This window comes from Monomorium pharaonis, chromosome 9 (assembly GCF_013373865.1).
Source record: "Monomorium pharaonis isolate MP-MQ-018 chromosome 9, ASM1337386v2, whole genome shotgun sequence".
Classification (NCBI taxonomy): Eukaryota; Metazoa; Arthropoda; class Insecta; order Hymenoptera; family Formicidae; genus Monomorium; species Monomorium pharaonis.
In genome coordinates this window covers 6,839,717-6,862,256 of record NC_050475.1, presented here as the reverse complement: position 1 = coordinate 6,862,256, position 22,540 = coordinate 6,839,717, and the positions used below count along the sequence as shown (strand labels likewise).

General features: G+C 27.1%; 5 protein-coding genes across 6 annotated transcripts in view; 4 read left to right on the top strand and 1 right to left on the bottom strand.

The window, feature by feature from the left end:
- LOC105830687 (agrin) overlaps positions 1-22,540 on the bottom strand; it is a 569,188-nt gene that overhangs the window by 280,463 nt on the left and 266,185 nt on the right. The window lies entirely within an intron of this gene.
- LOC118647375 lies at positions 1,716-4,497 on the top strand. Its single transcript, XM_036292179.1, has 2 exons — positions 1,716-4,187; positions 4,290-4,497. The coding sequence occupies exon 1, from the start codon at positions 2,783-2,785 to the stop codon at positions 3,854-3,856; it is 1,074 nt and encodes a 357-aa protein (XP_036148072.1). The 5' UTR covers positions 1,716-2,782; the 3' UTR covers positions 3,857-4,187; positions 4,290-4,497.
- On the top strand, positions 7,264-12,871 carry LOC105830575 (putative gustatory receptor 28a). The gene is made up of 3 exons (XM_028191185.2): positions 7,264-9,069; positions 9,232-9,318; positions 9,387-12,871. The coding sequence occupies exons 1-3, from the start codon at positions 8,005-8,007 to the stop codon at positions 9,483-9,485; spliced, it is 1,251 nt and encodes a 416-aa protein (XP_028046986.1). The 5' UTR covers positions 7,264-8,004; the 3' UTR covers positions 9,486-12,871.
- LOC105830573 lies at positions 15,468-20,299 on the top strand. Of its 2 annotated transcripts, XR_004964658.1 has the most exons (4): positions 15,468-17,185; positions 17,329-17,415; positions 17,484-19,688; positions 19,748-20,299. XR_004964658.1 is itself a non-coding variant. In XM_028191178.2 (3 exons), the coding sequence occupies exons 1-3, from the start codon at positions 16,163-16,165 to the stop codon at positions 17,577-17,579; spliced, it is 1,206 nt and encodes a 401-aa protein (XP_028046979.1). In that variant the 5' UTR covers positions 15,468-16,162; the 3' UTR covers positions 17,580-20,299. The 2 variants fall into 2 exon arrangements, 1 of the variants encoding a protein (XP_028046979.1); XM_028191178.2 differs by having other exon boundaries at positions 17,484-20,299.
- On the top strand, positions 18,466-22,539 carry LOC105830571. The gene has a single exon (XM_028191181.2). The coding sequence runs from the start codon at positions 21,096-21,098 to the stop codon at positions 22,116-22,118; it is 1,023 nt and encodes a 340-aa protein (XP_028046982.2). The 5' UTR covers positions 18,466-21,095; the 3' UTR covers positions 22,119-22,539.

The window sequence follows — 22,540 nt, the reverse complement described above, 5'->3', positions numbered from 1 at the left end:
TTATGTTAAATTTGTCATCCAATTTCCATGGAAGACAAAAACAGAAGAAAGAAAAATGGCGTTTATTCAACGCCAAAGACTTTCAAACTCTGATGTATCCTTGCTTCACTTTCTGTCGCATTCTTGGAATATTTCCATATAAAATCAACGCTTCGACTTTCGAAACTTCGAAACCATACTACATTCTGTCAATTGTTGCTACTTTTAGTTGTAATACATTCACATTGATAATGTTGTATGAACTTTTATGGTGCAGAACATGCTTCATTAAACAATTTAATGTGATAAAATATCCCATAATACTTATGAATGGCTGCATACTTACGTTTAGCAGTATTCTAATAACCACAACGTTAATTCTAAATGGTCCGCGAATACGCTTGCTCCAGACTCTATTAAAAGTCTCTTCAAGATTATCCTCGAAATCGTATCAAAAGTTATCTAGAATGGTCCATGCTAAAGATATTATCAGTTTTCTTTTACTGTGGCTCATATTGATATATAAATTGAATAAAAATAATAAGAACATAAATTACGTTCTAATGTTTTCATATATAATGTATATCTACCTACTGACATTTCAGATAAATATGTTGTATATGAATTGCGTTTGTATATTAAAGACATGTTTTAAGGAAATCAATGACAATCTAGCAAACATGCAAGAACGCATTGTGAATAATAAATCTCATGTTTCTGCACTAATGTATCATAAACAGAAAACTCAATTCCTGATCATGAAACTCAAGGCTCTGCAAAAACAGCACTTGGAGATCAGCGATACAATACAGATGCTAAACATGATCTTCAGTATACAGCTTATTGCTACAATTGTCGTGACTTTTTCCGGTATCACTTTCTGTTTATATTTCTACATTTTCTACATATTGGAATCGCAGCATTTCTGGACAACGAACACTTCAGAAAATGTACCATATGAAAGCTATCTCTTTCTCATATTATATTACGTTATAGTAATAGTACTAATAGTGTGGGCCTGCGAGACAGGTAAAAATGAGGCCTTGCAAATCAACACTTCCATTCACAATGTGTTCAACAGCACCACCGATAAGCAAATAAAAAATGAGGTAGCATAATAAATTTTATTTCTTTTAAATTGAATCAATATGTCTCGTGTATCAAAATAATTTTACAAAATAATTTTTTCAAACTTATTAGATTTATAATTATATCTTTTAAACATAAATTTAATGTTTTTACAATTACAGTTGCAACTGTTTTCCTTGCAAGTACTTCATTGCAATAATATATTTAGCGCGAAAAGTTTTACTGTAGATGCAAAGCTTCTGGCTGGAGTGAGTAATTAGTCATATATTTGTTCATAGTTATACTTTATCAATAAAATAAATAATTAACAAAACATACATTGCTTTTTTTCTTTTTAGATAGTAGGCAGCATCGCCACGTACGTAATAATATTATTTCAATTTGTGCAAATGTCTTATTTTTGTGAAGAAAAGGCGGTAAACAATGTGACCTAAATTAAATCCATGAAAAAAACAAGGATAAAACTTGTAACTGTGCAAATAAATGTATGTTAACAGTTATGTTACTTTAATATAACTATTAACTTTAATAATAATACTACTATATTTTTATTTTGGTTTCTACATATCATATTACTTTTTTTGGTTATATGTAACGTATATTCTATATATATGTATTCTAGATATATTTTACATTTGTATAGAAATATCTGTATATATTACTATACTTTTTCAAATATTCTTCCAATTAAAATTAAAATAATTTAAATATTATATAAATTTTTATACATTTACGGAATTTACTATTTATTTCTCTTATTACATTAAATGTAAGTAATATATTAAGTCCCGTTTCGGAAACTATATTATACATTGTTTTATTTTATTTAATACTTTATTAATTAATTAATCCATGTCTACTTTATTGATTATGTTCACAAAATTAAACTTATCTTTAATAAAAAGTTACAATATAATACAATATAAAAGTACATTTAATAACTTGTGTCAATTGCCAAAAACAAATTAGACATTTTATTGAAGATACGTTTGTAATTAAATATTTAATTATAACTTGATTAAAACGTGGTTACATATTATATTATTACAATTAAATAAGACTTTCTTAAAATATATAATATACTAAAGAAAATAATCAGTACTGGCATACCACTTTTGTTTTTAGATATACTTAACGGTGTAGAAGCTTTGGACATATAATAGTCATATTATATAAATTAATCATACTATAAATAAATATTAATATTTCATTTATTTGAATGCGTTATTTGAAATGTTACAAATGTAATATCTTTTCTAAAATAATATTGTTTTTTAAATTATTTTAAAGGTAAAAAATAAAAATAACGTAATTATTATATATAAATTTTTGCAAGTTAACAGATCGCAGGAATTACGAGTATCATTCACTGTTTTCATATCCACATATATGGTTTGGTAAGTCATATTGTCACTTATTATATTTTCATATGGAAATGACATTGCCGGTCGAATAATGCCATGGTTACATTACACCCAACAAAATATCCATTTAGTCCTCTTACTGAAAATAGCAATTATTCGTAGTTTTATACTTAAATTCGTCGGATATACATTGACGACGAGTAGGCTATACAGTGTTGTGCGTGTAAAAACAAATGCAATGAATGACTACACTTAAAAAAGAAGTTGTCGAAATTATATTCATCAATTTCGTAATAATTCAAATGTTACTGATTTAATTTTTTTTGTTTTTCTTCCGTAACATATTGATCATGTTCAATTTATCATCAAATTTCCACGAAGAATCAAAAATCAAACGAAAAAGAAAAGGATGGCGATTGTTCCATGCCAAGGATTTTTTATCCTTGATGTATCCTTGCTTCACAATTTGCAATATTATCGGTATATTTCCATACAAGATCAACGCTTCTACCTTTGAGATTTCGAAACCACGTTACATTTTGTTGGCTGTCGTTATCTGCGTTTGTGATATTTACGCATTAATAGTATTTTATGGTTTTCCAATTTTTAAAAAAATTGATATGATAACTTTACCCGGGAGTCTTAAAGTGGACTGCGTGATTGGGTTTGGTTGTTTCATAATGACTGTCACATTTATTCTATGCAGTCCGCAAATGCGATTGCTACAGATTATATTAAATATTTCTTCAAGATTGCCTCAAGAATCCTATCAAAAACTATCTAAACTAATCCACGCTAAGGATATCATTGGATCTTTTTATTTAATTTGGCTCTTGTTAACGTGTGTCGTGATATATGGAATGCATTGCTTCTTTGTAGTATACGTCACTCTAGTTATATTTCAAATGGATATGGTATACATGAATTGCGTTTATGTATTAAAAGCCTGTTTTAAAAGAATCAACGACAATCTAGTGAACATGAATGAACTTACGACAAACTATAATCTAAATGGCTCTGGATTAATCTACTATGATCATAAATATCCATTTTTGATAATAAAACTTAAGGCCTTAAAAAAAGAACATCTGATAATCAGCAATACAGTCCAGATGCTAAATTTGATCTACAGTTTGCAACTTCTTGGTACAGTAATCCTGACTTTCGTCGATGTTACGATCAATGTATATTACTACATATTAGAATGGAAACCGAATTACAACTTATTCACAAACACTTTTATAGAATTGAGAATATTGTATTACATGTTTCAACTCTCAACAATAACCTTTAATTTTATAAAAATAGTATTGATAGTGTGGGCCTGCGAGACTGGCAAGAATGAAGCTCTGCAAATTAACACTTCTATTCATGATATGTTTAATAGCGTCACCGATGACCAAGTCAAAGAGGAGGTAGTATAATAAAAAATTAAACATTTAAATTTGTTAAATGTGTCTCGTATGTCAAAATAATTTTTGTTATCAAAATGTGTATTTAGAACGCGCTTCTAAAGCTGTTAGCGCGCATTTTATCGTTCTATCTTTATTTTATGTCTAATAAACAATAAAGATAGAATATGATAAACTTTATAAGTGCAATTAAAATATAGACCTAAATTTATATTTATAGTTATATATTTTAATTTCTTAAATTTCGCAATTGCAGTTACAACTATTTTCCTTGCAAATACTTCATTGCAATAATACATTTAGCGCAAAAGGTTTTAATGTGGACGTGAAGTTTCTCACTAGGGTAAGTGGTTATTACGCTTTAATTAATTTAAATATAATTTGTTAATTATATTAATAATAAATAAAATATATATTTTGCTTATTTTTTAAATTCTACTTTTAGATAATAGGTTGCATTGCCACTTACGTATTAATACTATTTCAATTCATGCGCATGTCTTCGTCTTGTGTAGGAAAAGCGGCAAATAATATGACGGAAAGCAATTTTTAAAAGAAAAAGTTAAAAGAGATTAAGCAATATAAATTTATAGATATTAAAAAAATTTGGAGTGTTTTTATAAATGTCGCATTGTAATTATAGAATATTTTATGTTATTGTATTATTAAACATTTATATTTTGTGTTATTATTATTTTTTATTATGCGCAGAACATAATAATTAATATTTTATATCTGTATCCAGAATATATATATATATATATACATATGATACTGATATGTATATCTGTGTATGATACTCATTTACATATTTTTTGACAGTATGCACAAATATATGTATATATTCTGTATACTGTGTCTGTTAATGTTATATGTGTCTATTTTGTAATACATCGTTGTACTAGAAAATCTATCAGTTGCAAAGACCTATTGTGTTTTAAGGATTACAAATTCTATAAACATATAAATGTAATCATAATTTTTTACATAAAAAAAATAAAAAAGTATTATACACATACGTTACATATAAAAATGTATTTATATACGACAATCTAGAATATATCGAAATCGTTATAAAAATGTCAAACATCTTACGCAAATGTAAACATAAGCTTTGAAAACAAATAGTCATTAGGAAATAAGTAATCACTATAAATACTTTTTTGAAAGTTAGCGATCTACAAAAGTACTATAGGGCAGAATATAGTCTTTCTTGTTTTATGTGTGCATAAAGAATCTGATGAATTAAATGTCGTAATAGTTGCACACTCTTTTTTCATATAGAGATGACAATTGTCGATTAAAAGATGTCATGGTTACATCATGCCTAACAAAGTCTCCTTTTAGTTTTGACTCATTACAGGATACAATTATTCGCAGTTTCGAAATTAAATTCGTCGAGTATACATCAACGACGAAGATTCTATATCAGTTTACGTAAAGTGAAAAGACGAAAGTGGTGAAAAGACGAAAGTGGCAAAAAAATTACATTTAAAAAAGTTCTCCCTCGATTAAACTCAGATTTATATCAAAACGCATTAATAACGTATTTGGTAATTTATAAAATGTCCTATATGATGTAACCTATACTGTTTTTCGTGACAAATCGCTGATTATGTTGAATTTATCATCGAATTTTCAAGAAAAACGTAGACAAGAACAGAAGAAAGAAAAATGGCGATTATTCCGCGCCAAAGACTTTCAAACTCTGATGTATCCTTGCTTCACTTTCTGTCGTATTCTTGGAATATTTCCATATAAAATCAACACTTCGACTTTCGAAATTTCGAAACCATACTACATTCTGTCAATAGTCGTTATCTGCATTTGTAATACATGCACATTGATAATATTGTACATACTGTACGTATTGATATGGTGCAGAACTTGCTTTTTGCGAACAATTTACATAGTAAAATATCCCTCTATTCTTATGACTAGCTGCGTAGTTCTGTTTAGCAGTTTTATAATAACTACTGCGTTCATTCTAAACAGACCACGAGTACGCTTGCTCCGGACTATATTAAAAATTTCTTCAAGATTATCTTCGGAATCGTATCAAAAATTATCTAGAGTGATCCATGCTAAAGATATCATCAGTTTTCTTTTACCATGCCTCATATTAATATTTTTTTTTGATATAAATTATATTCATCTTTTAATTGTTTTATATATAATGTATATCCACGTAGCAATATCTCAAATGAATATGTTGTATATCAATTGCGTTTGTATATTAAAGGAATGTTTTAAAGAAATCAATAATAATCTAACAAACATGCAAGAACGCATTGCGAACAATGAATCCTATGTTTCAACATTGATCTATCATAAGCAGAAAACTTCATTCCTGGTCATGGAGCTCAAAGCTTTGCAGAAACAACATTTGATGATCAGCGATACAGTACAGATGCTAAACATGACCTTTAGTACGCAGCTTCTTGCTACAATTGTCATGATCTTCTCTAATATCACTTTCGCTCTGTATTTCTACATATTAACATGGCCATATTTGTCGGCAACAAACACTTTAGAAAGTGTATTAAATCACATACCTTTTCTTTTTTATATAACATATTACGTTATAAAAATACTATTAATAGCGTTGACGTGCGAAATGGGCAAAAATCAAGCCTTGCAAATTAGCACTTCCATTCATGACATGTTTAACAAGATCACCGATAAGCACATCAAAGATGAGGTAGTGTAATATTATATTAATTTTTTTTCTTATTTATTTTAAATTAAATTAATATATCTCATGTATCAAAATAATTTTACGTTATCAAACTTATCAGATTTATAATTATATTTTTCATCATAAATTTAATGCTTTTGCGGTTACAGTTACAATTGTTTTCCTTGCAAGTACTTCATTGCAATAATACATTTAGTGCAAAAAGTCTTACTGTGGATGCAAAGCTTATCGCTAGAGTAAGTAATTAATTGCTTTATTTATTAATAATTATAATAACTTATTAATAAACATATAATAGTGCAGACATTGTTAATTTTTTAATTTTTTTTTTTAGATAGTTGGTAGCATCGCTACTTATGTAATAATATTATTTCAATTCGTGCATTTGTCTGATTCTTGTAGAGAAAAGACAAGAAACAATATGACAGAAGTAAACTAATTAAAAGAATATGCATATTTAAATAAGTGTATTATTAAGAATATTTGGATATTACGTGACGGATTATTTTTTATCGATGTAAAATTGTTTTATATTTGTATTTGAATATATGTAAACTTATATGATGATATTATTCTATGCATTTGTTAATGTTCAATTAGAAACCTAATTGTTACGTTTACGTTATATATTTAAGTAAACAATAATACTTATGCACAAAATACATCTTAATATATAACATAATATTTTTTAGTAATCCATTTATTGTATGACTTATTGGCTTCTATGTGTTGCACTTGTAGAATTTGTTATGGATAGACTGATAACTGAACATAAAACATTCTCTAAACAAGAGAAGCATTGACTCCTATCAAATATCTTTCTTATACTGGATTTTCTTTTGCTATTCTTGACATTTTTTCAAATTTCAATCTGCGTATTAGGTTTTAATTCTAATAAAATATATATAAAAATTAAGTAAAGACATTCTCAGAACATGGTGAACACTAAGGTAAATTTTTACTTTGCATAGGGAAACAAATAAATCAGTCACGATACTAAGTTTATGATATAAATTTGTTTATAATTAAGAAATACTTGAATTTTCGAATTACGTCTGCTACGATTTTTCTTTTCATATAGTGAATATTATCTGCCACATAAATGCTTTTTTAAACACCCTATATTAATTACAAAAATTACACAGCATTCGTTGCAATTTATCCCAAGAGTAATAAATGCCGATCGAAGAGCGTCATGGTTACTTCATGATTAACAAATAGTTTCTTTAGCTTTATCTACTTGACGCAACGCGTGCACGCAGTTAAAAAATTGAGTTCATCGAGTATAAGTAGCGCGTAGAGATATATCAGTTCATATATTCATTATAAAGATACTTGAAAATTATACTTAGAAGAAAAACTTTGGAATCACATATGCATTAATACTAAAATGTATATAATTAATACTGTAAATTAGAGATCATGATATAAATTGTTTTTCTTTCACAAATTTCTATCAATCATGTTCAATTCGAAAATTTACCAACACATCAAAAACAAAATGCTAAAAAAATGGCGACTATACCACGCTACGGACTTCCAATCATTAATGTACCCTTGCTTCACCGTTTGTCGTATTCTTGGTGTATTTCCATACAAGTTCAACACTTCGACCTTCGAATATTCAAAACCGTACTACATCATGTCGACTGTGGTTATTTGCGTTAATTGCATTCTTGGCTTTTTCGTCATGCATGGTATCATCATTTCTAAACTCAACTTTGGAAATGTAAGAAATTTTGAAATTATTGGTTACTGTACAATCTGCTGTTTCATAATGATAATAACGCACATATTAAGCGGCCCGCGAATGTGTTTGCTGCAGACTATAATGGAGATCTCTTCAAGACTATCATCAAAATCGTATCAAAAGCTCTCCATATTAATCCATACAAAAGATATCATAGGTCTTATCTTCTTAATCATGCAAATGTGCATATATTTTGTAAAAAATAGAATGTTTAAATTTGAAAACTATATGCTTATCGTGGCCATAGTAGTCATAGTGTACATGACTCTACTGCAATTTCAAATGCATATGTTGTATATAAATTGTGTTTGTATATTAAAGGCATGTTTTCAAAGTATTAATAACAATCTAGCACACATGCAGAGGCTCATAATAAGTGATACAAAATTATGTGATCCCGGTTTGTTCTACAAAATACAAAGGAATCAATTTTCACTAAATAGACTAAAAACTTTGAAAAAGCAGCATCTGGTGATCAGTAACACGGTGCAAAAGCTGAATATAATTTTCAGTTTACAAATCCTTGCTACAATAGTCATGTCATTTTGTACCATTACTTTTGAAGTGTATTGCTTTGCAATACACTGGAATGATGGGATATTCATTAATTTTGATGCGCATTTTCTCGTTGCGCTTTCAACGTCAATATCATATTACGTTATAAAAATATCGCTACTTGTGTGGGCCTGTGAGACCGGCAAGAATAAAGCTCAAGAGATCAGCACTACCGTTCATGATCTACTTAATAGTACGAATAATGAGCAGATAAAAAACGAGGTAAATATATAATATTATCTCTGTTTCAACACTTCTATATATTTTAACACGAATTCTTAGATTTTAAATCTACTTGTAAATAAGTAACAGAATTGTATTTATCATCTATTTATTTGTTTTTCTCATTTCTACTTTTAATTGTTTTGCGGTCTAACATTGCAGTTGCAGTTATTTTCTTTACAAATACTACATCGCAGAAATATATTTTCGGCAAAAGGTCTCACTGTGGATACAAAGCTTCTTGCAGTAGTAAGTAATCAGTTATTTATTTTAATTAATAAAATATCTGTTGTACATATTTTTTACTTTATTTTTAGATAATAGGTAATATTACGACGTACTTGGTAATCTTGGTACAATTCTTACATATATCGCATTCCTGTGACGAAAAAGCGGCAATCAATCATATTACATAATCTTGTTACACAAATAAAAACGTATTTTTGGATATCAATAATTTTCTTTTATATCATTGTGAATAACATATAACAATAATTTAAAAACAAAATTCAATCATTATAAATATCAAAAACAATTTTTGTATTATAGAAAAAATTGCAATATGGAAAATTAAAAAATTTTCTTTTTTCACTTAAAATTGCATAACTTCTTAATTTTTTGATATTTTTACCTAGACATTTAACTGGATAATAATCTTGAAATCCTGCACTTTAAAATAGAATCAATTGCGATATGGGCACACTGGGTCAAATTGACTCGAACGATATTAAGCGTCTACTTTCAACAGCTGTTAGTAGCACACTGGGGCCTTAGGCCAAACGGTCGATGCTCGATTGTAAAGTGAAACATTTAAATAAATAAGAAATAGCGCCACAAGTCCTAATTTCAAAGATTATCCTGTCAAGAAATCACTACAAACTTTTGCTCGGGTCATTTTAACCCAAGGTGCTCTTTAAGAGTTAATATTGTCATCCTATTTAAATATTTTCATACATATTATTTATTTAAATGCTAAATGTTAAATCCATTTAAGATGTAATATATATATTTCTAAAAAATATTACTTTGTATTTAATAAATACGTTCAAATTCTCATATTTTTTCAATATTAAAAACACATTTGGTTTCTATATATCAGATTACTTTTTGTGTTGTAAGTTGTATGTAATATTCTAGAAATATTTTATTTTTTGTATAATAGAAAAATACGCGTATATATTTTTCCAAATATTCTTCTCATTAAAATTAAAATAATTTAAAGAATAATCCTTACAATCCTACAAATTTTTATGCAATTTACATTAGGACAAATCCTAACAATTTTTATGGAAATTACTATAGTTATTTCTTCTACCACAATAAATGTAAGTAATACATTAAATCCCATCTCAAAAGTGTGTTATACATTATTTTATTTTATTTAATACTTCATAATAAATGTTTAATTTCTTTATTACGTTAAAAAAATCAAACTTATCTTTAATAAAAAAATAAGTTACAACGTAATCATATAAACTAGATTTTATAACCTAAATCAATTATGAGAAATAAATTAGACGTTTTATTAGAGATAAATTTGCATTCAAATATTTAGACAGCCATAATTAAGTATTATAATTGAATAAAATTTTCTTGAAATTTATTTAAGTAATATATGACCAGAAAAAAATTCCAACAACACACACACACACAAAATTAACACACAAGATCTTAAAAAGTTGCGGTATAGTAATATTATATTACAATATAATATGTATAATTAATTAAAATCTACTGTTTAAAATAAAAAAATTATTAAGGTTACTTTGAGAAAGCTAGATTTATGTAATATTTCCTATTAGACGTATACACATTTGATGTAATCAGTTATAAAACATGGCATTACGCTTCATTCCGTTATATTCTACACTTTCAAGATAATAATTACCAATCAAAGATGTTCTCACCATAATTACTTGATGTCTCACCATGGTTACTTTAAGAATAACAATTAAGTCGGGAAACTTTTCAAGTGTTATTTGGTGCATACACATACAGACAGCAATTATTTGCAGTTTTAAACTGACTTTAAAAGACCTTTAAAAGGTCTCACTGTGAATGTTACTCTTCCCGTTGTGGTAAGTGATTATTTAAATCTTAATTAATTAAATGTTACTGTTTACTTTCATAATAGACTCTAATTTGATATTGACTAATATAATTACATATCTACTATGTTTAATATAATTTTTTATTGCCACGTATTTTTACAATAGAGTTGCAATAGTAGCAAATAACACAAATACACAAACATCTTATTTAAAAAAGGTATGTGATTGATACCAAAAGTATATTATTAAGAGTAATTAGAGTACTCTTTTTCCTTTAACATTGTTAGAATAATATGTGTACATATATATGTATGTACAACTTTCTTGAAATATACTTATACTTCGAAAAAATTTTTTTTAACCTTCATGAATTTTATTTTTTATGACAATTATTTAGAATACTTTGAATAAGTTTTTTTTTAAACTTAATTTTTAAGAAATTTGTAAAAATTTCTTCAAAAATATTAAGAGTAAAATTATTCAATTTCTTTTGGTGGTAATTTAACTTTTCAAAAAGTTAATTGCTGCTCTTACATCTTTCACATAATTTAATTTCTTAGTATATTCGTTAGATTGAGAAAAATTTTGTATATAATAAAGATGCGATTGCTTTTCAAGTAAAAATTAACATTATAATAGAACAATAATGCCACTATTGATTGATCAATAGTGATTTATTGATAAATATCTCATGTGGACTAATAGATATTGTAGTGCTCTATGTTTCTAATTTCATATGCATGCATATAATTTAATGAGTCATATAAAAACAATTATTACATATTAGAACAATTACATAGCATTTCGTTGCCATTTTCTCAAGAATAATTTCGATCGAAAAATGCCATGGTTACTTTAAGACTAACAAATAACCTGTTTTAATTTTGTCTACTTGATGCAGCATTGTACGTAGTTTTGAACTTAAATTCATCGAGTGCAGATAACACGTATAGACACATTAGTTTACATACTTATTACAAAAATTACATATAAAATAAAAAATTTTAAAATCATATCTATATTAATACTAAAGTGCATATAATTAGTAACATAGACTATAAATTAAGATACAGATTGCTATTCTTTCGTAAGGTTATGCTAATTGTGGTTAATTTACAAATTCAACGATACATCGAGAGTAAAATGCAAAAAAGGTGGTGCTTATTTCGTGCTACAGAATTCCAATCCTTAATGTATCCATGTTTCACGTTTTGCCGTATTTTTGGTATATTTCCATACAAGATCAACACAGCGACCTTTGAATCTTCAAAAAAGCATTACATAGTGTCGAGTGTAATTGTCTGCATTTATTGCGTTTATGTCTTGATACTCATTCATGATTTTATTACTTCTAAATTGAACTTTGGAAACGAAACAAATCTTGAAATCATAATGTACTCAATGTTTAGTAGTTTTATAATAGTTATTACGCACATTTTAAGCAGTCCACGAATGTGTTTACTACAAACTATAATGGAGATTTCTTCAAAAGTATCCTCAAAGTCATATCAAAAACTGTCTAAATTAATCCACGCCAAAGACATCTTGGGTATTGTCTTCATAATCGCGCTAATATGCGTATACTTTAATAAAATGAAAGTATATGAAATGAGTTATTACACTGCTCTAATGACCGTATTCTTGTGGTATCTCTCCATGCTAATATTCCAGCTAAATATGTTATATGTAAATTGTGTTTGTGTATTAAAGGCCTGTTTCAAAAGTATTAATGACAATTTGACACAAATGCATAGACATATGATAAATGATATAAAACTATATGGCCCCGGCTTGTCCATCTGTTACATACAAAGAAATCAATTTTTGCTAATAGAACTGAAAATTCTAAAGAAGAGACATCTAATGGTCAGCGACACGATGCAAAAACTCAACACAATTTGCAGTTTGCAACTGCTTGCTACAATAGTCCAGTTCACTTTGGATATCAGCGTTTCAATGCATCTCTTTATGGTACACTGGCAAAATGGGACAATATTTATTAGTTTGGATAGCGACCTTCTTGACGTGTATATAATGTCTCTTAGTTATGACATTGTAATAATAACGTTACTTGTATGGACCTGTGAGACTGGGAAAAATCAAGCCCAAAAGATTAGTACCACCGTTCATGATCTACTTAATAGGACGAATAATAAGCAAATAAAAAATGAGGTAAAGATGTCCATTTATCTCTATATTAACTTGAAAATAATTTGTATGCTAATGTCATTTTAAACATTAAATCTATTATATAGTATTTATCAATTCTATTATTTCATTTCTACTTTAAATTAATTGTTAGTAATTTTATATTGCAGTTGCATCTATTTTCTTTACAAATACTGCATCGCAAAAATATATTTTCGACAAAAGGTTTCAATGTGAATGCAGAGCTTCTTGTAGTAGTGAGTAATTCTTTATTTTTAATTTAATTAATAAAATGTTTATAGCTCATTTTTAATTTTAATTTTAGATAGTGGATAAAATCACTACATACATTGTAATATTGACACAATTCTTACATATAACGCATTCCTGTTACGAAAAAGCGGCAATCAATCATATTACATAATATATGTAGTTACATAAATTATATAATTATATAAAAACGTATTTTTATTATAGATATTGATAATTCACTTTCATATTATTGTGAACAACATATAATGGCGCAATGTTTTGTACAGCAATACTTTTACATGTGCGAAAGAATATAAGGAAAATTTGTACGTGTAAATGTTAATGTTATGTTATTTAAATATTGTTATTCTATTTAAATATATTCATACATTTTATTTATTTAAATGCTAAATATTAAATCCATTTAAAATGTAATAAGTATATTACTAAAAATATTACATTGTATTTGTTAAATAGGTTCAATGTTCTCATATTTTTTCAATAATAAAAACACATTTGATTTATACGTATTAGATTACTTTTTCTGTTGTAAGTTGTATGTAATATATATTCTAGAAATATTTTACTTTTTGTATAAATAATACGTGTATATATTTTTCCAAATATTCTTCTCAGTAAAATAAAAATAATTTAAAGATTAAACAAATTTTAATACATTTTTATAGAATTTACTATATTTATTTCTTCTACTACAATAAATGCAAGTAATACATTAAATTCCATCTCGGAAGGTGTGTTATACATTATTTCATTTTATTATTTTATAACAATATGCTCGCGCGCGGGCGCGGGCGCGCACGCGCGCACACACACACACATGCGCGCGCGCGCGATCTTAAAAAGGCCTGTTCCAAAAAAAATCTGAAAAATTTATGGAAGCATATAATAAATGATAAGCCGCATCTTTTAAGGCCTATCTATGATAAGCATAAAAATACATTTTTTTAAGTAAAACTTAAAGTTTTAAAAAGCAACACTTGGAGATTAAAAACACAGTGCAAATGCTAAACACGAATTTTCCTCTGCAGATTCTAATTATTGTAGTTATGAGTTTTCCAATTTAAAATTTACATTGTACTTCATAACACATTGGAAAATTTATATATTGACAAACAATATGAGCAATCTGCTTTATGATGTGTCTGCAATATTAATATTCACACCATAAAAATGCTATTGATTGTATAAGCCTTTAAGACCGGTAAAGGCATAACCATAAAGATTGGTATTACCATTCACGATTTACTCAATAATATTTAAAATAAAGAGATGATGAGATAATTAAAGAAGTAAATCTTTGTTTCTGTATCTAAAGCTAATTCACGTATTAATGCAATTTTTTATATATAAAATCTGATAGTTTTAGTAATGGTTTTACAATCCTGTTTTATAATAACTATATATTATAATCTCACATTTTGCAATTGCAAAAGTTTTCTTTGCAAATACTTGACTAGGAAAATACGTTCTCCGCAAAAAGTCTCACTGTGGATGTTACTCTTCTCGTTGTGGTAAGTGATTATTTAAATCTTAATTAATTAAATGTTACTGTTTACTTTCATAATAGACTCTAATTTTATATTGACTAATATAACTACATATCTACTATTTTTAATATAATTCTTTATTGCCATGCATTTTTACAATGGAGTTGCAATAGTAGCAAATAATACAAATACACAAATATTTTATTTAAAAAAGATATATGATTAATACCAAAAGCATATTATTATATAATCAGAGTATTCTTTTTCCTTTAACGTTATAAGAATATGTGTACATATATGTGTATGTATAACTTTCTTAAAATATATTTATACTTAAAAAAAAATTATTAAACTTTACGAATTTTACTTTTTATGGCAATTATTTAAAATACTTTCAATAAAATTTTTCGTTCTTAAATTTAATTTTTAGGAAATTTATAAAAATTTTTTCAAAAGTGTTCACAGTAAATTTATTCAAATTATTTTTGTAGATACTGCACCTAATTTTTCAAAAAGCTAATTGCTGCTCTTGTATCTTTCACATTATTCAATTTGTTAGTGCATTCGTTAGATAGAGAAGAATTTTGTATATAAAGATGCTATTGCTTTTCAAATAACAATTAACATTATAATAGAACATGGCCACTATTGATTGATCAATATTGCTCAATATTTTATGTGGAGTAATTGATTCACTTAAATATTGTGGTGTTCCATGTTTCTAATTTCATGCATGCATGTAATTTAATGAGTCACATATTAGAACAATTACGTAGCATTTCGTTGCCATTTTCCCAAGAATAATTTCGATCGAAAAATGCCATGGTTACTTTATGACTAACAAATAATCTTTCTTAGTTTCGTCTACATGATGCAGCATTGTACGCAGTTTTAAACTTAAATTCATTGAGAATAGATAACACGTAGAGACACATCAGTTTACATACTTGTTACAAAGAAGATTACACTTGAAGATTACATATAAAACAAATTTGGAAATCATATCTATATTAATACTAAAGTGCATATAATTAATAAAATAGGCTGTAGATTAAGATACAGATTGCTATTTTTCCATTCATAAGTTTATGTTAATTGTGCTTAATTTGAAAATTCAACAATATCAAGAGTAAAATGCGAAAAAAATGGTGCTTATTTCGTGCTACGGAATTTCAATCTTTAATGTATCCATGCTTCACCATTTGCCGTATTTTTGGTATATTTCCATACAAGATCAACGCAGCGACCTTCGAATATTCAAAAAGGCATTACATTATATCGAGTGTGATTGTCTGCATTTGTTGCGTTTTTGTCTTGATACTCATTCATGATATTATCACTTCTAAATTAAACTTTGGAAACGAAGAAAATATTGATCTCGTAATGTACTCAACGTTTCATAGTCTTATAACAGTTATTACGCACGTCTTAAGCAGTCCACGAATGTGTTTACTACAAAATATAATGGAGATTTCATCAAAATTATCTTCGGAGTCATATCAAAAGCTGTCCAGATTAATCCACGCTAAAGACATCTTGGGTATTATCTTCGTAACGGTGCTAATAGGGTCATTCATTGATAGAATAAAAGTCTATCAAACGAGTTATGTTTCTCTGGTTATCATATTCGCGTCGTATCTCTCGATGTTAACATTCCAGCTAAATATGTTATATGTAAATTGTGTTTGTGTATTAAAAGCCTGTTTCAAAAGTATTAATGACAATTTAATACAAATGCACAGGCATATGATAAATGATATAAAATTATGTGGCGCCTTGTCCATCTGTTACATACAGAAAAATCAATTTTTGCTAATAGAACTAAAGATTCTAAAAAAGAGACATCTGATGGTTAGCGACACGGTGCAAAGACTCAACACAATCTTCAGTTTGCAACTACTTATTACAATAGTTATGATAACTTTGGATATGAGTTTTTCATTGTATCTCTTTGCAGTACATTGGCAAAATGGAACAATATTGATTAGTTTGGAAAGCGACCTTGTTGAAGTGTGTATACTGTCTCTTGGTTATGACATTATAATCATAACGTTACTTGTATGGACCTGTGAGACTGGCAAGAATCAAGCCCAAGAGATTAGTGCTACCGTTCATGATCTACTTAATAGGACAAATAATAAGCAAATAAAAAATGAGGTATATATGTCCATTTATCTCTATATTAACTTAAAAATAACTTGTACGCTTATGTCATTTTAAACATTAAATCCATTAAATAGTATTTATCAATTGTTTTTCATTTCTACTTTAAATTAATTGTTAGTAATTTCATATTGCAGTTGCATCTATTTTCTTTACAAATACTGCATCGCAAAAATATATTTTCGATAAAAGGTCTCAATGTGAATGCGGAGCTTCTTGTAACGGTGAGTAATTCTTTATTTTCAATTTAATTAATAAAATGTTTACTGCTCATTTTTTATTTTAATTCTAGATAGTGGGTAAAATTACTACATACCTAGTAATATTGGTACAATTCTTACATATATCGCATTCTTGTGACAGAAAAACGGCAATCAATGTTACATAATTAAATTTAAAAAAATACATGGATAAAAAAACGCTTAAAAAATATTCTTTCCTTTATTATTATTATTATTATTGTAGTTTATAATTTGTGTGTGTGTGTGTGTGTGTGTGTGTGTGTGTGTGTGTATGTGATATAAATAAATATAATAAGGTATTCTAAGATACTTATTAGCATCAGTATATTTGAATTGCTTTTCAATTATTGATATTATGTATCCAGCTTTAATTTAAAATTATGTTTTAAATCCGAAAAATATGCAACGTGTAATTAATTCACACAAAAACTATTACTAGACACTAAGAACCAAAAAAGTTCCTTACTTTTACAATCGATACTTTTATCGATCAAATTTCTCTTAATATCAAATTTAAGTAAATATTTGCTTTAATCAAAAATTAATATCCATTACTCTGGTTAATACTATTAATAAATGTCTAAAAGTAAATTAATTTGTTCAGATATTGCAAAGTCTTTTTAATCATTTTAATTCATGTTTGTATAATTAATTCGGTCATTTCTTATAAATGCAATAACATTTTAAAACCAATTTTCATCTCGAAAGTGATAAATGCCAATCAAAAAATGTCATGGTTACTTCATAGGTAACAAATAAGTTCTTCAAATGTAGATTTCTACCTAAACATTTTGCAGTTTTAAACTTAAAGTCATCGAGTGTTGATAGAATATAAAGACATATTAAACTTACTTGTGACAAAGAGATAAACTTGAAGATTACATTCATTTAGATAAGAAATTTTTAGATCTTATCTTTCTTAATGCTTAATCATATGTTAATATTATAGGTTAAAGATCATGATATATGTTGTTATTCTCTCATAAATTTTTATTAATTACGTTTAGTCAAAAAACCTAGAAATACACCAAAAATGCAGAAAAAATGGTGGTGCCACGCTACGAATTTTCAATCTTTAATGTATCCTTGTTTCATTTGTTGTCGTATTCTCGGAATATTTCCGTACAAACTCAACGTTTCAAATTCTCAAGTTCCGAAATCGCACTACCTTGCAATCGCCGTAATCTGCGTTTGCTGTATCTTTTATGGAATAAACATTCATTATGTAATTTCAAAATCAAACATTGGAATGTTCATGACTATTCATTTAATGATTTACTGTATGCTTTGTACTTTCATAGTGATTATCACACAGATCTTAAGTTGTCCGAGGATGTACTTGTTACAAAAAATATTAAAAATCTCTGTAATAATACATCAGAAGTCATATCAAAAGCTATCAAGATTGATTCACATTAAGGACACATTGTGTATTATTTTTAAAATTATAGAAATGTATATATATTATCATAAAAGTCAGCAGATTAACTATACTATGTTGATAATCACAACATACTTCAGCCTAATAATACTTCAGATAAATATGCTATACATAAATTGTGTTTGCGTATTGAAGGCCTGTTTTGAAAGTATTAATGACGCTCTAGTACATATAAAAAAGCTCGTGGTAAATGACAAAGAATTATGTATTCCCAGATTTGTTTACCACGTTAAAAAAAATCAATTTTTGTTGATACAATTAAAAGTCTTAAAGGAAAAACATTTGATGGTTAGCGACGTAGTCCAAATGTTGAATATAATCTTCAGCCCACAACTCTTTGCTACAGTAGTCAACATCTCTTCTGCTACAACTTTTGGATTTTATTTTAACATAGTGTACTGGCAAGATGGAATATTGATTGATTTTGATATGCAGAATCTTGATGTATTTTCAATATCCATAACATGTAATATAATAATAATAATGCTACTTGTGTGGGCCTGCGAAACGGGTAAGAATCAGGCCCAAAGAATCCGTACCACCATTCACGATTTGCTCAACAGCGTCAATGACAAGGAAATCAAATACGAAGTAATAAAGTTGTTATTTCATCTATATGTTTTTCTCAAAATGTTCTGTATTCTAACACAATATTTTAAAATATGAAATCACTTGAAGTATAAAAGTGTTTAATATCTTTCCGTTATTCTGTTTTACGATGTTACAGTTGCAGCTGTTTTCTTTACAAATATTACATCGTAAAAATACTTTTTCAATGAAAGGTTTTAATATTGATGCAGCACTTCTTGCAACAGTAAGTAATCAATTGTTTGTTTTAATTAATAAAATATTTGGCTTTTTTTTTATTTTCAGATGGCAAGTAATATTTCAACGTTTCTAGTAATACTAGTACAATTCTTAAACATATCACATTCTTGTGATAAAAAAACAACAATTAATGTTACATAATCTAATTAAATAAGGTAAATATTTATATACAAAAATACATTTTTAAATAATAAAACTCCCTTTTATCCCATTGATAATAATATGTAACCATGTTATTTATTACGATATCTTATATTCGTACAAAGGCACTTTTACATATTTAAAAACGTACAACAAAAACTTGTAGGTATATACAAATGTATGTATATTAATAATTATATAATATTTAAATGTATTGTAGGATTATCCTGACACAACTCTGTTTGGATGGTTCGCATATCAAGGCAGGATGAGCCTCTGAATAATAAATTAATTCGAAATTTTATTCGTTAGTTTGTTCGAATATTTATTTACCGGTTAATCTTAACAATCAAAGCAAACCAATGCAGATAATAATTGGAAAATTAACATAAAATTATTATTAAGCATCAAGTTATTATACAAAAGCTAAAAAATATATGTATGTGTATTAAAAAATGTGATGAATTTGCTTCTTATATTAATCCAAAATTGTCCTTTATTTTCGAAACTTTACTGTTTTTCTCAGCCAATAAAATTGCAGGACTTAAATATCATTAAATCATTGTAAACAGTTTTGAAAAGCATGCCTTTAATTTTTGAATAAATTTTGAAATTTCTTTAACAGTATTTAATTATATCAATTATTCAAATACTTTCTCTATTATTTAACGTTATATAAATTTAATTGTAACTCTTACAACGTTGTTTTATGTTACACATTGTTACGATATACAATGCAATATACAAATATTTCTACAACAAAAAGTTGTTTCACAAAATACATATAAATAATATTTAATTTAATAGAAAATGCACATTATTAATTGATCATTATGAATGTTGCAAAACCTGCATTTTCTGTTTCATATATAAATTATTACATTATATGTCACGTCACAATTAGCATTTATTATAATCATAAGAGTAATAAGTGTCGATCGAAAAACTCCAAGGTTACTTCATGACAAACAAGTAACATATTCGTTTCTTTTCATGACGCAGTCGTAGTTTCACACTTAAATTCATCGAGTGTACATGCTACATAAAAACATATTAACTCAGATAATTGTTATAAAAAGGTAAACTTAAATATTGTATTCACAAAAAAAAACTTTTAGAATAAAATATGTATTAATACATAAATGTATATTACTAATAATGTAGGTTGCAGACCTTGAGATAAAATGTTATTCTCATAAAATTTTGCTAATTACAATCAGTTCAAAAAGTCAACGATACGCCAAGAAAAAAAATGCAGAACAAATGGTGGTTGTGTCATGCAACAAACTTTCATTCTTTAATGTATCCTTGTTTTATCTATTGTCGCATTCTCGGAATATTTCCGAATAAGCTCAACGCTTCGACTTTTGAGATTTCCAAATCGCACTATGTCCTATCAACCATTGTGATCTACATTTGCTGCGTTATAAACTTATCACTCGTTAATAATATTATTTCCAAAACATATCTTGAAGAAATAATCAAGAATCTTAACTTTTTTATTTTTCATATTTTTAACAATTTGATAGTGATTATCACGCATATCTTGAGTCGACCGCGAATGCGCTTACTGCAGACAATATTAGAGATTTCTGTGATAATACCCCAGAAATCGTACCAAAAGCTGTCTAGATTGATCCATATTAAGGATTTATTGGGTATTATATTTAAACATTGGCACTTATATTTATTTTTTTCTAAAATACTGGAATCACAAATCACCTATTCTGTCGTCCTGTTAGCGATGATCGTAACATATTTCAACCTCATGGTATTTCAGACAAATATGTTGTACATAAATTGTGTTTGCGTATTAAAGGCCTGTTTTAAAAGTGTTAATGACACATTGACACACATGCAAAAACTTGTAATGAACGATAGAAAATCATTTACCTACCACATGCAGAGAAATCAATTTTTGCCTATAAAACTGAAAATGCTAAAGAAGAAGCATCTAGCAGTTAGCAACGCAGTTCAAATGCTCAATAAAATCTTCAGTCTGCAACTTCTAGCTACAATAGCCATTATCTTTTTTGGTATCATTTTTATGTTATATATGTATATAGTTAACTGGAAAGATGGGATATATATTAGATTTAATGAGAACTTTCTTGATTTGCTTTTATCTACTGTGGCATATAACATTATACTAATATTACTGCTTGTATGGGCCTGTGAAACGAGTAAAAATCAGGCCAAAGAGATTGGTATTATCATTCACGATTTACTTAACAGTACCAATGATGAGAAAATTAAACACGAGGTAGTAAATTAGTCATTTTGTTTATGTATTTTTCTCTCAATTTTCTGCATGTTAACACAATATTTTTAAACATTAAAACTTCTGAAATGCATTCTTCTAATTTTTTCGTACTTACATTTAGTTATTTTGCAATGTTACAGTTACGCTTGTTTTCTTTACAAATACTACATCGTAAAAATACTTTTTCGACGAAAGGTCTCAATATTGATGCAACGCTTCTAGCAGCAGTAAGTAACCAATTATTTATATTAAATTTAATAAAATATTTTGTATGTTTTTATTTTATTTTTAGATGGTGGGTAACATTACCACGTATCTAATAATCTTGGTACAATTCTTAGTCATGTCGCATTCCTGCGACAAAAAAATAACAATGAACAATGTAGAATAATGTTATATTTAATTAAAAAAAAAAAACATTTTTATATAAATAT

What these genes read in the sequence shown, in the direction of transcription:
- LOC118647375 (XM_036292179.1), top strand. Translation starts at nt 2,783, where the DNA reads ATGTTCAATTTATCATCAAATTTCCACGAAGAATCAAAAATCAAACGA.
- LOC105830575 (XM_028191185.2), top strand. Translation starts at nt 8,005, where the DNA reads ATGTTCAATTCGAAAATTTACCAACACATCAAAAACAAAATGCTAAAA. An exon ending in ATGAGCAGATAAAAAACGAG is followed by an intron (nt 9,070 to 9,231) that starts GTAAATATATAA and finishes CTAACATTGCAG; the next exon opens with TTGCAGTTATTTTCTTTACA. An exon ending in ATACAAAGCTTCTTGCAGTA is followed by an intron (nt 9,319 to 9,386) that starts GTAAGTAATCAG and finishes CTTTATTTTTAG; the next exon opens with ATAATAGGTAATATTACGAC.
- LOC105830573 (XM_028191178.2), top strand. Translation starts at nt 16,163, where the DNA reads ATGCGAAAAAAATGGTGCTTATTTCGTGCTACGGAATTTCAATCTTTA. An exon ending in ATAAGCAAATAAAAAATGAG is followed by an intron (nt 17,186 to 17,328) that starts GTATATATGTCC and finishes TTCATATTGCAG; the next exon opens with TTGCATCTATTTTCTTTACA. An exon ending in ATGCGGAGCTTCTTGTAACG is followed by an intron (nt 17,416 to 17,483) that starts GTGAGTAATTCT and finishes TTTTAATTCTAG; the next exon opens with ATAGTGGGTAAAATTACTAC.
- LOC105830571 (XM_028191181.2), top strand. Translation starts at nt 21,096, where the DNA reads ATGCAGAACAAATGGTGGTTGTGTCATGCAACAAACTTTCATTCTTTA.